The 16164-nt window shown below is 33.2% G+C and overlaps 1 protein-coding gene across 1 annotated transcript; it reads right to left on the bottom strand.

Moving 5' to 3' along the window:
* Positions 1-6034: 6034 nt before the first annotated feature.
* On the bottom strand, positions 6035-9938 carry LOC114169716 (Cobalamin biosynthesis CobW-like protein). Its single transcript, XM_028054985.2, has 9 exons — positions 9690-9938; positions 9287-9504; positions 8728-8842; positions 8360-8449; positions 7894-8064; positions 7682-7801; positions 7007-7117; positions 6421-6502; positions 6035-6318 (listed from the first exon to the last, which is right to left on the bottom strand). The coding sequence occupies exons 1-9, from the start codon at positions 9816-9818 to the stop codon at positions 6260-6262; spliced, it is 1095 nt and encodes a 364-aa protein (XP_027910786.1). The 5' UTR covers positions 9819-9938; the 3' UTR covers positions 6035-6259.
* Positions 9939-16164: the final 6226 nt, after the last annotated feature.

Here is a 16164-nt window from a genome sequence, read left to right on the forward strand (position 1 = left end):
TTAATAGTGAAAAGGTTCTCTAAATTTTTGAAGTTTAAAAATAAGACTAGCAATAGCTATGCACGAAATAAGAAACAGTCTAGAAAACAGGAACGTTCTAGCACTCCAACCTGTTATGAGTATGGCAAAACAGAACACATCAAACCAGATCGTCCTGTACTGAAGATGAAATAGAAACTGGAAGAGAAGAATGAGGCAGAAAAGCACATGAAGAAAAAGAAAGCTTACATTGCTTGAGAAGAAAATGATTCCAGCACATCCAGTGAATCTGATGAGAGCACTGAGGAAGAAAACAATTTGTGTCTAAAGGCTGAAACAAGATCATCTAAAAGCAGTGAGTAGTTTCAAATCTGAACTTGAGGAAAATTATTACCATGAACTGCTTGATGCTTTTAATGAATTGCATAAGGAAGCCACGAAATTGCAAAAGTCAAATAGTAAACGTAAAGGAGAAATTAAATGGCTTGAAGGTAGAGTAAAACAGTTAGAAGAGGAAAATGAAAATCTGATAACTAGTTTGGAGAAACTAGAAAAATCTGAAAAGTACTCTTGGTCCAAATGTAAACAATGCCTAGAACAGCTAGAAAAGATAAAGTATTTAATGAAAACTCTCTCAAAATTCTCTATGGGAAGATCAAACCTAGATATTGTGTTAGGATCTCAAAGGAGTGTGCTTAAGAAAGAGGGAATAGATTACAATGACAAATCTAGCCGATTAGGTCCCAGAAACTTCCTTAATATCAGTAAACCATCCTCTATCACCTGCACCTATTGTTATGAACCTGGCCATTCCTCAAATTCCTGCTACTTTAAAAACAGCGGGGTTCCTAAAGGGGAATTTAAATGGGTACCCAAAGGCACTACAAAACTGTCTAACATGAAAGGACCCAAGTTTACATGGGTACCTGCTTCATCCAAACAATCTGATTTGCAGGTAAATGTTGGAACTAAGCAGTCAACATGGTACCTGGACATCGGTTGTTCTAGACACATGATAGGTGATATCAAAAAATTCAGCAAAATCTCTCACAAGGTGAGTGGACATGTCACATATGGTGATAATAACAGAGGTAAAATTCTGGGTACAAGTAAAGTAAGGTCCTCATCTGTTGTTGAAATTGAAGATGTGTTGCTAGTTGATGGACTCAAGCACAACCTTCTTAGTATTAGTCAATTGTGTGATAAGAACCTAAAAGTAACTTTTGAAGTTAAACACTGTTTGATTTGCCATGCATCTACAAATGAACTGGTTTTTGTTGGAAAAAGCATTCAGAACATATACATGGTAGATTTTGAAAAAACCTCAATTGATTCTATTGCTTGTCTATTTGCTAAAAATGATGAACCTTGGATTTGGCACAAAAGACTTGCACACATACACATGGGACACCTAAATAAGCTTGTGTCAAAGCATTTAGTTACTGGTTTGCCTGACATAAAATTTCAACAAGACAAACTGTGTGATGCATGCCAAAAAGGTAAACAAGTAAAGTAAATACATCTTTCAAGTCAAAGCAGCATATTTTCACTTCTAATCCATTAGAATTGATACATATAGATCTGTTTGGGCCATCTAGGACCAAAAGTTTAGGTGAAAATTACAATGCACTTGTACTTGTTGATGACTACTCTCGATTTACCTGGACCTTCTTTATCTCATCTAAAAGTGACACCTTCCAAGTCTTTAGAAAATTTGCCAAAATTGTTCAAAATGAAAAAGATTTGAAAATCAAGTCTATTAGAAGTGATCAAGGGGTGAGTTTCAAAATGATTCTTTTGAAAAGTTTTGTGAACATCATGGCATCTCTCATAATTTCTCAGCCCCTAGAACACCACAACAAAATGGTGTTATAGAAAGGAAAAATTGTTCTTTACAAGAGTTGGCAAGAACAATGCTAAACTCTTTGCCAAAATATTTTTGGGCAGATGTTGTAAGCACAACCTGCTATGTGCTGAATAGGGTCCTAATCAGACCTGTTTTGAAACTCACACCATATGAAATCTTCAAGGGTAGAAAACCAAATGTGTCATATTTCAAGGCCTTTGGTTGTAAGTGTTTTATACTAAATAATGGTAAATCCAATCTTGACAAGTTTGATTCTAAAACTGATGAAGACATCTTCCTAGGTTACTCCTTGACTAGTAAAGTTTATTGAGTCTATAATAAACACACATTAACCATAGATGAATCCATTCATGTTGCATTTGATGAGTTTATTGAACATCAAACTAATTCCTCTGGCCCATGAAATAGAGCAGAATTAATTGCAACAGGTGCATATTTGACACAAGATGACTCTAAAACAGCAGTAGGAGACTCACCTAGTGCTACTGAAATCTCATCCCCTGCAACCCACAGATTGGATTGTTCCTAAAAACATGTCTCTTGACAATATTATAGGAGATATCTCCAAAGGTGCATCCAATCGAAGTCAGCTCAGCCATTTCTGCTTGAACATGGCTTTTGTGTCTCAATTTGAACCAAAGTCAGTGGTTGATGCCCTCAAGGATGACAGCTGGTTTTTAGCAATGTTATTACTAATTGTTGGAATTATCTGTTGTATTATTACCGATTGCGGGTGTCGACTTAGTTTTAGGAGCTTCTTGGTTAGCAACATTTGGGCCTCATGTAGCTGATTATAGTTCTTTGACCCTTAAATTCATGATGCAGGGGAAATTTATGACCTTACAAGGAGAGCAACATATGGAAGCCCAGCAAGTAGAATTCCATCAGTTTAAGAGGCTGGTCCACACTCATTCCATTGCAGAAGTTTTCATGATGCATTGGCAAATGTCGAATTCCATTGATGATGAATTCCAGCAACTCCTCACAGATATTCCAACCGACTTAGCCTTATTATTATGCTCATATAGTACCATGTTTACTAAACCAATAGGCCTTCCCCCTAATAGGGGGCAGAACCATGCCATTCCTTTGATTCCAGGCTCAGCAGCAATCAAGGTTAAACCTTATCGGTATCCCGATAGCCAAAAGACACAAATTGAGAAAATGGTACAAGATATGTTGTAGGAAGGCCTCATCCAGCCTAGTACAAGCCCTTTCTCTTCTCCAATTATTTTGGTGAAAAAAAGGATGGGACTTGGAGATTTTGTACCGATTACCGAGCTTTAAATGCAATCACAGTTAAAGACAACTTTCCCATGCCCATAGTCGATGAATTGTTGGATGAATTGTGTGGCGCTCATTATTTCTCTAAACTGGATTTGTGGTCCAGCTATCACCAAATTTTGATGCAAGTTGAGGATAAGATCAAAATGGCTTTCCGAACTCATCATGGCCACTATGAATGGTTAGTAATGCCATTTGGACTAACCAATGCCCCAGCTACATTTCAAAGCCTCAAGAATCAGATTTTTCAGCAGCATCTTAGAAAATCAGTTTTGTTTTTTTTTTTATGATATTTTGGTCTCTAGCCCTTGTTGGGCTTCGCACTTACGACACCACGAATATGTTTTACAAGTACTCCAGTTGCATCAATTATTTGCTCGACTGTCTAAATGTTCGTTTGGATTGACCGAAGTAGATTATTTGGGGCACAATATCACTGTAACATGTGTTGGTATTGACAAAACCAAGGTGGAAGCAATATTACACTGGCCAACACCTTGTAATGTTAAGCAATTGAAGGGATTTTTAGGCCTCACGAGGTACTACAAAAATTTTATATGAGGTTATGCTACTATTGCTTCACCTTTGACAGATTTGTTAAAGAAGGACGTGTTTTGTTGGACTGCATTAGCTCAAGATGCCTTTGCTAAATTAAAGTTTGTTATTACTCATGCCTCGGTGCTGGCTCTCCCAAATTTTGCTCGGCCATTTATACTTGAAACGAATGCCTCGTGTATAGGAATTGTAGCCATTTTGAGTCAACAATAGCACCCTATTGCTTATTTCTCCAAAAAGTTGTCTTCTCGGATGCAGAATTATTCAGCATATGCAGGGGAGATGTATGCCATCACTAAAGCATTAGCCAAGTTCCGCCATTATTTTTTAGGTCATCAATTCATTATCAAACAGATCAACAAAGCCTCCAAAATTTGACCAATCACTCCCTCCAAACCCCGAAACAACAAAAATTGTTGTATAAGTTTCTGGGCTTTGATTTTAAAATTGAGTACAAACCGGGAAAGGAGAATGTGGCTGCGGATTCTCTATCTCATTCTTTTTTATTGGCATGGTTAGAAACCAAATCTGAATTTCTCGACAAAGTCAAGGCAGTTGTGTTAAACGATGGTGAAGTTAGTAAACAATTGCAACTATGCTTGGCTAATCAACAAACTGACCTTCACTTTTCCGTTAAAGATGAAATGTTGTATTGGAAGAAATGATTAGTTATTCCCACTAACACATCCTTAATTAAGGATATATTGAAAGAGTTTCACAGTTCACCAATTGGGGGACATGCAGGGATTGTTCGAACCACGACTATAATTAAAAGAGAATTCTATTGGCCAAGAATGCAAAAGGATATTCGGCATTTTGTTCAACATTGTGTTATCTGTCAGCAGGCGAAATCCTTGAACACGTCCCCTCCAGGGTTGCTTCAAACCCTTGCCCATCCCAAATCTATATGGGAAGACGTGACGATGGACTTTATCACTGGAATACCAACTTTGTTTGGATACTCGGTTATAATGGTGGTAGTTCGACTATCAAAATATGCACATTTTTCGGCGTTGACAACGAATTATAATAGCAAGAAGTTGGCGGTTGTGTTTATGTTAAATATTGTGAAACTAGATGGTATGCTCAAATCCATAGTTTCAGATCGAGATGAAGTATTTATGAGTCAATTTTGGTAACATCTGTTCACAGCCCAGGGAACTACACTAGCCATGTCATCAACATATCATCCACAATCCGATGGTCAATCAGAGGTATTGAATAAATGTTTGGAAATGTACATTCGTTGTTTCACCTTTCAAAATCCCAAGAGTTGGTTCAAGGTATTAGCCTGGACGGAGTATTGGTACAATACAACTTATCATGGAAGTTTGGGAATGACCCCGTTTAAAGCAGTCTATGGCAGAGATGCCCCAATGTTAACTAAGTATAATCGGGATGCTCTGGATCCACCCGCTTTGCAAGAATTGTTGCATCAGAGGGATGCAATTATGGCACAGCTAAAACTAAACTTAATGTAGGCCCAAGCATATATAAAATTCCAAGCGGATAAAAAGCGCACCCACCTTGAATTCAACATTGGAGATATAGTCTTAGTGAAACTTCAGCCATACATGCAATTGTCAATCTCTAAAAAAAAAATAAGTTAGGCATGCATTATTTTGGCCCTTTCAAGGTGTTACAAAAGGTGGGATTTGTGGCCTACAAACTGCAATTACCCGAGTCAGCTAAAATCCATCCAATTTTTCACGTATCTTTGTTGAAACCTTTTAAAGGAGACCACTCCAATCCGTATGTTCCCTTATCATTGTTAACAAGTGAAGACGACCCAATGCTGCAACCGATTGCAATCCTACATTCTAGAGTGATTTTGAGAGGTAGGGAGCATATTCCCAAGTATTCGTCAAATGGGAGGATCTAAAAGACTACGAGGCCACTTGGGAGAATCTGGCAGTGATGGAGTAGAATTATCCAAATCTTAACCTTAAGGACAAGGTTCTTCGAAAAGAATGGGGCAATGTAACAGATCCAGTAATGAGTAATGCCAACAAAGAACGTGAGCTGGATAATTTAGAGATAGGGCAAAGTAGTAAAAATGATGGTCACAAAAGAATAAACAGCTAACACAAGATCCAAGACATGTGGGAGTGCGTAAGAGTGGAAGGAATGTGGTACCATGATAGAAATAGGGCATCAGAATAAGGAAAGGGGGGACTGATAGAATTTTCCTCTCATTTCATTTTCTCAGTCTTACGTTTCTAAATCTGTACTAGCTAATAGCTGATGAAGCTATAGCTTTTCTTCCTATACATTGTAAGAAACCCATCACCATAATACGAGTACAGATTATCTTTTGGATCTATCCGTTCTTTCACTTTACAGTGGAGCTTACAGCAATCCAATTGAAAGAGAGTTTTATTAAAAAATAAATAAAAAACATCACAAAACAATATCTTATAATCAAGGAGAGAAGGAGTACTACTCATCATCTATTTGTCAAATCTATTAATAGAGCAAAGTGGTAATTCAGAATTTGACCTATGATTTCAAACACATTGTGATTTGGTTGAAACTCAAATTCATTCACCAATTCATTGATTATTGAACATAGCTTTACACGGTTGCACAATCTCTAAAAGAGTTAATAAGAATATCTTCTTTCAGATTATGGCCTGTCATTCAGAAAGAAGAAAAAATGAGTATGTTAACAAGGTGAAGAGGGTCTTATTCACACCCCAAATTTGTGCTAAAACAAGAAAAGTTCATCAAGTTACCTATAAAGACTATCTTATTTATGCGTTTCTCTTCCTTTTCCCACTTGCGAGATGGAACAATCTCGTATAGTTCCCTCACTGCCTGCAACATTTTCATGAACATATGGTTTTAAAATAATACAGACTAAATAAATATAAGAACCTATCAATCAGACAATGTAACTTCTTTGCATTCATCTCAATCAAATAGCATATAGGATATTAAATAGATTAACTAATCAAATCTTCAGAAGCATTTATAAATGATATAAAACCTTTAATCAGGTTAGAATCTGGTGTTTCAAACCCTCATGCTTGCAAGAGGTAAAATAGACAATAAATAATAAGGAACTAAAATCAATCAGCATTATGAATCTGTCAAGGTCTGATAATTTCAAATAAAATGTACTTGTCAGTTGAACACATGGAGGTGATGATGTTTTATACACTAAATACTATTATCAAACAGTGTTAGTGAATGAAATGGTACACTTAATGTTAGCATATAAATAAAATTTTAAATATCCAACCATACAAAACAACATGAATGAAGCCACCAAAGTCTTACACATTGTGGAAAATCTAAATCATGTTAAGTGTAACTTACCTGCAAAGTATGCAGTTGATCAGAATTTTGAACACTTAACACTCCCTTGCAACGGTATACATCCATATCATATTTCTTCTCCCAGAGAATCTCCTCAAGCCATATTCGAGTCTATCATGGTTGTAAACAATTTATAAATAGAAGACAGGACAGATAGGGGTTTATACAAAACACTAACTTGAAAAACAGTGAGTTCAAGACAAAATGATTTTGTGCCCTGAAGAAATAAATGATTTTGCTTCTGTGGAACCTGTGGAAACATAATCAACATATTTTGAACAAATAAATGCACAACTTTCCTATCTTTTTGAGAGAACTTCTAAAAATAAGTGACTATTTCCTAAATTCAAGCTTATCACAAACATGCATAGAGCAACCACTAATTCTTGAATAAACTACAATGGTAATCGACTATAAACTGTGGAAAAAGGGAAAACTATATACATGTGCCTGTGGCTACATTTAATGAAAACAAAAAAACTATTTTTACAAAGGAGGAGCAAATCTGTCACACAAACTATACATGAATGACTGAGATTAATAGCTAAATCACATGAGCATCCTAAATCATCTTTATATTTTAAATTTAATCATTCATGATGAGATCTCATGGTCAATATTTGTGCCTCTTACAGAAACAACTTTCTCATTTGATGGGTCTTATTGGATATATACCTTATCAAGATCAATCATCTGTGTCCCAGAAATACATAAGGTTCTCACGCCACTATCATGGAGCTTTTTGGTAGACAAAGAACGACTTTCTTCTAACAAAGTCTCTAAATGTGTGGCACGCTAAAAAGAAAAAAAAGCAAAAGTAAGTGTAGTCACATGGAGTGGGAAGAAAAACTAAGCATGAAGAGCAAAACAAAATGTATTATATTAACTGCAGTATCGTAAGCTTGGCGGTTCAATATCCTAGACAAATCAACTTGACACCGAACCGAATGTATTATCTCTGCAAGGGAGTTAATGTTATGTATTTCCTCCTCAAGTTTCTTCAGAGCTCCAGAGCTCTCTGCAGATACCAAATCAACCTTGTTAAGAATTATAATGTCCTGAAACAAGTAGCAAAAATGATTAGCTCTTCAATACCCGATTTCACTAAATACTTGAGCTAGATATACTACACCAATACCAGACCTAAATCATTAATATAAATAGGGGTACGAGATCAGTATTATACAAAACAACTACTTCAGAATCTCAAATGAAATATATCTTTTAGTGTTTCCTCTATATTTTTCTCCTTCATCAGTCTTCGAAATTCTGGAAGGTACTATGGGAAAATGAAAAATATGTAATCAATAAGCACTAATAATCCAATATCAAGTCAATATAATTAACAATTACCGCAAATGCAATCTGAAAATATGCTTCAGGAAATGAAGATGAGTCACGGTGCTCATCAAGCTGGAAGCGCAAATTTATAGCATCCACCACCTAGTTGAGAAGAAACTCCATCAAAAAGAGGCCATGATTCACAAGCCATGATTTTATATACCAAGGAAAGAATAAAATCTATCATTATATAAGTGGAAGAGCCACAAACACAAGAGAATGACAATTTTGCCGGAGGCGACAATAATTAAAAGAACTTTAGTTCATTTGACATGGAATGAAACAATTATAAGCATGTCTTATTATAGAGGAAATTAGAGCATATTCATGCCAAAGAAGGGAGACAAATTATTATAAAATACATCAAAAAAGAAACTTACGGTGACTATAGAGTCAAGCTTCACTTCTGATTCCAACTGTTCATCCAACCATAGAACAGATGCCAAAGGTGCTGGATTTGCCAATCCAGTGGTTTCCAGCAATATATGGTCAAGCCTAAAGACACACAATAAGAAAACTACTTAATCGAGCCAAAATATGCAGCAGAGTTGGCCCACTTTACCGAACACCATATCAAATCATGATAAAATGAAAATAAGGTAAAGTGAATGGCAACGTTAGGGACTTGTTTGAAGCGCTTCTAGAAGAGAAAAATAAGCAAGAAAATGAAATTAGGTTATTTTTAAGCGAAAATTAACTTATGCAAGAGTTAAAAAACAGATTTGGAGAAGCTAATAGGAAATATCTTCAACAAATTAATTCAAACATAAACCAATTTTAACTTATGGAGGAGGTGATTTCATTTTGCTCTCTTCCTTTTCTCTTTTAAAAGTGTTCAAGGAAAAGTTTCTCCAAAACAGACCCTAACTGATTTAACCCCTGCTTCAACTTTCCATGCCCCAATTTCACCACAAATATAGAAGTATTTGCTTGCTTTACCTTTCCTTTCTCTGAACAAGCTGCTCAAGTGCTTGAACCAAACTATGCTTGACTGTGCAACATATACACCCATTGGCAAGCTCAACCCATTCTTCAACAAGTGCACCCTTATCCCCTTCATTGATCATGGCTCTTTCCACGCCAATTTCCTCACCGAACTCATTCAAAATGACAGCAATCCTCTTCCCATGTTGCGAATTCAAAATATGATTCACTAGCTGAAACCCAATGATGCAGTCACAACATAACAATTCCACACCACAAAAACACAAAAAAAAAAAAATATCGTCACCATTCCAAAAGAACTAATGCCAAAAAGGGTTTAGAGTGAATCATGAGCATGGGAAATGATGGGGGTGTTTGGAATGATGATAGAAAAAATCAAAAGGGTTTAAAAACTTACAGTGGACTTGCCCGCACCAAGATATCCAGTGATGAGAGTGACCCCAACAGAAGATTTCTGAGAAACGAATTCATCATTTCCTTGAATCTGAACAGCAAGAGGTGGCTCTTCGTCTTCCTCGTGCTCCATCTTCTTCAACTGGTTTATTCTGTGTTGCGTCGTTAATGGCTTTTCTTCTCTATTCGCTATGTTCTAATTTTTCGTGTATACACAGATAGCGTTTAGGAACGAAATTCCGAATTTATTTCCTCTTCAACAATCATATATTTGAAAACAATTAATTGAAATCAAATAAAAAAACAACTAATTGAAATTGTTTAATATGTTTTTTATCCTCAAAAGTAATAGTTTCTTTGTTAATTTTAATTTTACATTTATTAAAACTGAAGTAATTTTAAGTATTCATTAAGAACTCACAACATGTACACTATTGAGACTAATAAATAAATAAATTAATCATTTAGGTGAATATATATATATATATATATATATATATATATATATATATATATATATATATATATATATTTGGTGAATTTATATTTATATCTCATACTTATGATACACCGATACTTTAATTTGGATTACGTATATGTGTTTGACATGTGTCTGATACTTTATGATACTTTAGCGATACCTATCAATGAAGTATCTACTTGATAAATATCTAATTTATAAAATCGTAGTATGCTACAATAAACTCTTTGAATAGTGACAAATTTTAGTGACAAAAAATAATTAGTCACTAAATAATGACCAAATTGACAACTAAAATAGTTTCAAAAAATTATATTTAGTCTCTAAATTGATAATTAAAATAGTTTCAATTATGAATTAGTTTTAAAATTGGTCACTAACATTAACTACCAAGTTTTGGCTACCAAAATAATTGGTCTCTAATTTGAAAATTTGGATTCACATACTAACAATCATATATTTACTATGTTTGTAAGAATTATTGTACACTTTCAATTCATATATCACGTATCCTATCCTATACATATGGTATCCGATACGTATCGTATACTATTATTTTGATAAATAAATATATCGACGTATCAGATACGTGTCACGTATCATATCTATGCATCATAGTCTCAGACAATTGCAATATTATTATTTGATATTTTTAAGGAAATAAGTTAATCATTTTAGGGGTATTTATGTTTACTTAAAAAATTAAATTGTGTTAATGAAATTAAAAGAAATAATATAATCTGTTGTAATTTTTTAGTCAATTCCAACTAAGATTACAACACGTGGAATTATCAAATTGGCTTAAGAAAATGAAATGGGAATATGTGATATTATATGAAATATCACAGAGTTGGGTAATGTCTATTTAAGGTGGCAAGTCCATTAATTTGCATTGTAAATGTCCATATAATTTGTATTTTAATCTGTTTTTAACTTTTATAAATTGTATTTATAATTAGAATCTGTGGATAAAACAGGTTAGTTCATACTTAGAAAAATATATTAAATTTTTTCACATGTATTTTAATAACAACAAAAAAGTGAAAGGTTGAACTTCAGATTGAATTAGAAATAGTAAATTAACTCATACGTTATGTAGATCGTACATAAAAAAATCACATTAAAAGTTTATGAAACATTTCTTCAGCTAATCTCTTATAAAACAATTATTCATATTCAATTTTTTATTTGTGTTAAAAAGTGGTAGTACAGGCATTCCCAATACAACCTTTTTCATATTTAATTTTATCTCAAATTATTCTTCTAATTTAGTCTTGGTAATGTATTATACCTTTTAAATTTATCTTAAAATTTCTTTCTATTTTAATCTTCGCAATATTCTATACTTTTGGTTGTCCAACATATTATATTTTTGGATGTATAATAGTATATATTTTATGTAATTAATAAATTTTTAACAAATAAAAAAATTCTTATATTTTAAAATATTAATAATACCTTTTTAAGTTAAATATATTTTTATTTTTTAAATTATGGGTTAAATATACTTTTTATCCGTCAATTGTAACAAAAAATTGCATTTTTCTTCAAAACTATAATTTTGTTTGGTTTCGTTCATTTCTAAAGTAATGGATTTAATCCAAATTTTCTAATGACATTAAATTTTGTCTCACATGATAAATGATATTTCACAAAACATCTACATTGGTTACATTGCTTATAGTGACATGTGTCTACTTCTATTGAATCTTTTTTTGAATAAAAATTAAACCTTTTTAATGAAAATCTTAAAAATCTTCATTATACCCATTCCTTGTTTATTCTTTAAATCACAAAAATCTCAAGTGTTTCTCCATCCTCTTCATCACGTAAAGCTCTAGGAAGGGCACCCAAGTCTCGCCATTGTGCGCCTTATGACTTTCTTAAAACTAAACTATTTTACTCATTTTTATTGTATTATAGTTAAATATTTTTTTTAATTTATTTATTTTCTTTTATTTAAGGGAAAAAAACAAATGTTGATGTATAAGCAATTAGACATATTTCTTCAGCATCACACCATACAACTTATAATTAACTTATTTTACAATAAGTATGCATCTTATATTTTACATCATTTAGTTCATATTATATTTAGTTATATTTCCTTCCTCTTGAATTATGGAGGAGGAAAATTATGTATAGGATTCACTTGAATTATTGGAGTAGGTAAAAAGTGACTTCAATTTGTCATTCGATGATAACAAGTGCATTTGGTGCGATTACTAAGTTATTTACTGCATTCGTTTGTCATGCATTTCTTGGAAAGGCGGTTACAATATCGACAAGGAAGGGATCAAGCATATTAGGAGCAATCATCTATGATGAGATTATAAAATTTTGTTTTTCATACACAATCATAAAATAAGAAAGTGAGACAAATACCATAAAGATAAAACGAAATAAAGCCCAACATTTATATAAATATACATAGACTTTTTTTTATAGAGCAATTATAAATTATTTTTTAAGTGACTAGTCCAGATAAATGAGCTTTACATGACCAATAACAATAATTCAAAATCATCTTCTCCTGAATAAAAAAATTACTCATTTAAGTCTCCAAGGCATAACCTTCAATTAAAAATTAATTTAAACTTGAGAGAATATAACATATGTAAATAACCCGATTAAATTGATGTAAAAAGTCATATACTTTAATTGAAATAAAATAGATAAAATGATAAATCAATATATATTATTTATTTATGATAATAAATTTGATTTCTTACATATAAATTTATATGTATATATACATGTATTAAAATAATATTACTTAGGTAATTACAATTGCCTTTTTATTATCGTAATAACTTGTATATTTCTAATTAAATGAAATTCTTTAAAAACCTTGCATTTGGTTAGTGGATAAGATATTTGAAGTTAGACATGCCTCACACATTGGGAACAAGTTTGTGGTGAACATTGATCAAGTATCATGCACCTACATGAAGTGGAGCATCACTAGGATTCCATGTTGTCATTCCTTGGCTACAATGAAGTTTTTAAACATAAATGGAGAAGAATTTATATCCAATTGGTATAAGAAGTCCATGTATGAAGAGACCTACTCATCCATCATATTCCCCATCAATGTCCAGAAGGTGTGTGACATTACACCCTATCCTGATGTCTTGCCTCCTCCAAAAACAACATTGCCAGGTATACAAAAAAAAAAGATTACAAGAATGGGAGCAAAGAAAGGATGATACACAAATGAGCAAAGCGGGATTACGCAAAAGATGTCGTATATGTAGGCAAGTTGGGCATAACAAAAGCAATTGCCCCCAAGCATATCAGGCACAATCACAACAACCAACCCAAGCACCACAGGCTTTTGCTCAGTCATTCCAGCAACCTTCACAACCTTCTGATGCAACATCCCAACAACATTCACAACCATCACAACCTTTTAATCAACCATCACAACCTTTTAATCTACCAATATATTTTGTTCTTATATGTAATTGGGTACTGGTGGACCAATTTTTTTAGATGTTAAATTCATAAGTGGTGGACCACTTTCTTTAGGGATGTTAAACATTTAACTAGTGGACCAATTTATTTTGGAAATATGAATATGAAGTAGGTGTTCAATTTTGATGTGCAATTTTGAAGTGGTGGACCACTTTAACTTATAGTTATCGGTATGTATGTTTCAGAACCAGCGCCAAAAGTTTTTTATGCAACTTTAAAAAAAAAATATTGATAAAGACTACAACATTAACATTGATTTTCCAAATATTACATAAAGAACACAACCCACTCCTGCCAACTACAAGAACACCTCTCTAAGGTCATATTCTAATTTTTCATCAACAACATAAACACAATAACCATGTTTAGTACACAACCAACATAAACCACTCCAATCAACACCTTAATCCTATTTTCAAAAGACTTAATACATGTTTCCAAATCATAATCTTTTTTCATATGAGCAACCACTTCTTCTGCCATGCCGCAAGTTGTCCCATTTGTTGGGAATCGATAGTGCCACCAGCCCTTGCTTCATTCGTGACAATGCAAACAACCCTTTCTTCAATCTTCACACTGCCACTAACCTTTTCTTCATTCTTGACGTCGCCACAACCCTTATCTTCAATCACAACAGTGCTTGTAGAACCCCTTTCTTCAATCCTAACCTCAGTAAACCAACTGAAGCAATTAAACCTACCACAGTGTTCACTTCCACTTTGTTCCAAATACACCATTGACATCATTAACACAAAACAGAAAAACCATACAAAAATTACAAAACAACATTACCTTGAAGTTGGGCACCCCTGAAATCTTTTCCCTTTGTGTTGTTTTCACGGTTCTCAACACATACTTTTCACCACAATAGCAAGTGGGTGTTCCAGTTATGCTTCTACACCCACCTCCACCACAACAAGACATACTAGGGTTCTGCTTTCCCCAAACATTCGAAGTGGAAGATGAAGAAGAATTACCCATATTCGTGACTCAATGAAGGAGAAGAAGATGAATGCTTATTGAACAATTTAGGGATTCATAACATATGACACGTATTTCTGCCAAAAATTAAATTTTTTTACACTGCATTCCAATATAACTGACATGTATCCATAACACAAATCCACCTCAGCAACCACAAATGATGTTTACCACAACTTAACAGAAAGGGCATCTTTGATACCTTTTAACAAAATTGGGGACCTAATTGAGACTTCTCAAAAAAGAGGGACCAAATTGAGATTTTGGAACAAAAATGGGACCAAGGGCATAATTAAACCTAATTTTAATATGGTGAATTAGTTTATCATTGTGAAGATTGTGTTAGATGATGAATTACATGCACTTTTGTTTTCTAGCTCATCACTAGACAACTCGGACATTTTAGTGGTATCTTTGAACAACTTTTCTTATAATGCGAAATTAACTTTTGACATGGTCGATGCTAATTTTTTAAATGACACAACTAGGAAGAAGAGTAATATTAGGGTTACCTTTACTCAAAATAAAGTTTTAGGTATGGAGTTAAGGGGAAGAAATTCATACAAAAATTCTAAAAAAGGATTTATTATCGTAGCAAGCCAGGAAGGAAGTTAGGGACAAGGAAAGACATCACATGTTTTCATTGTAATAAATCAAGACATGTGACGAAGAGTCCATGATCTTCAAGCGAAAAATATCAAGGTGAGAGAAAAAACAATAGAAGAGATGATAAAGATAGATTTATTATTGCAATTGTATTTAATAATGAAGTTTATATTATTTATGAAGATGACTTTGTTATGTGCCAGAAGTATGAATGGATTATTGACTTTGTTGCCTCATTCATGCTACACCACATTGTGATTATTTAACATCTTATACTACTAGAGATTTTAGACATGTAAATATGAGAAATTATTTAACAATAGCAAGGTTATTGTCATTGGAGAAACATGTTTAGAGACTAATACCCGATACAAGTTATGTTTGAAGAAGTTAGAGACATTCTTTATATATGTCCAAGGCTTATCTCTATATAGGTACTTGACAAATATGATTATCATAATTCTTTTACTATGGTGGTAGCAAAAGAAGAGTAGTAAAATACTCTTTGTTGGATATAAAAAAAATTGTTTACACCTCAAATGAATGCAATTGAGAATTGTTCTACAAAAGTATGACATAAACAACTTAATCACTAGAGTGAGAAGGCCTCGCTACTCTTGCAAGACAATGGTTACTTTTTGTTAAGATGTACATTTCTTAAAACATGTTCGAATTGTATCTTTGGTAAGAAACATAAAATTTGTTTTCTCTTATCCTCCGCATAGAAAATCACATGTCTTGAATTTAGTTTAGAGTGATGTTTGCACTATGGAACTAAATCAATTAGTGATTACATTTATTTTATTACTTTTATTGATAATCATTCTAAAAGGGTTTGGACTTTTATTTTGAAATTCAAAGACCAAACAATTGATGTATTAAAACACTTACATACAAGTGTTAAAAGAAAAATAAATTAGAGTAGATAGTGGTT

This window comes from Vigna unguiculata, chromosome 2 (genome assembly GCF_037176805.1).
Source record: "Vigna unguiculata cultivar grain cowpea cultivar isolate G323 ecotype 2 chromosome 2, ASM3717680v1, whole genome shotgun sequence".
NCBI lineage: Eukaryota > Viridiplantae > Streptophyta > Magnoliopsida > Fabales > Fabaceae > Vigna > Vigna unguiculata.

Bases quoted from the DNA above. Each gene is read 5' to 3' on its own strand.
- LOC114169716 (XM_028054985.2), bottom strand. From the start codon at position 9,818: ATGGAGCACGAGGAAGACGAAGAGCCACCTCTTGCTGTTCAGATTCAA. The intron at 9,505-9,689 runs GTAAGTTTTTAA...ATTGGGTTTCAG, and splicing joins TTGGTGCGGGCAAGTCCACT to CTAGTGAATCATATTTTGAA. The intron at 6,503-7,006 runs GTAAGTTACACT...AAAATGTTGCAG, and splicing joins ATCAACTGCATACTTTGCAG to GCAGTGAGGGAACTATACGA.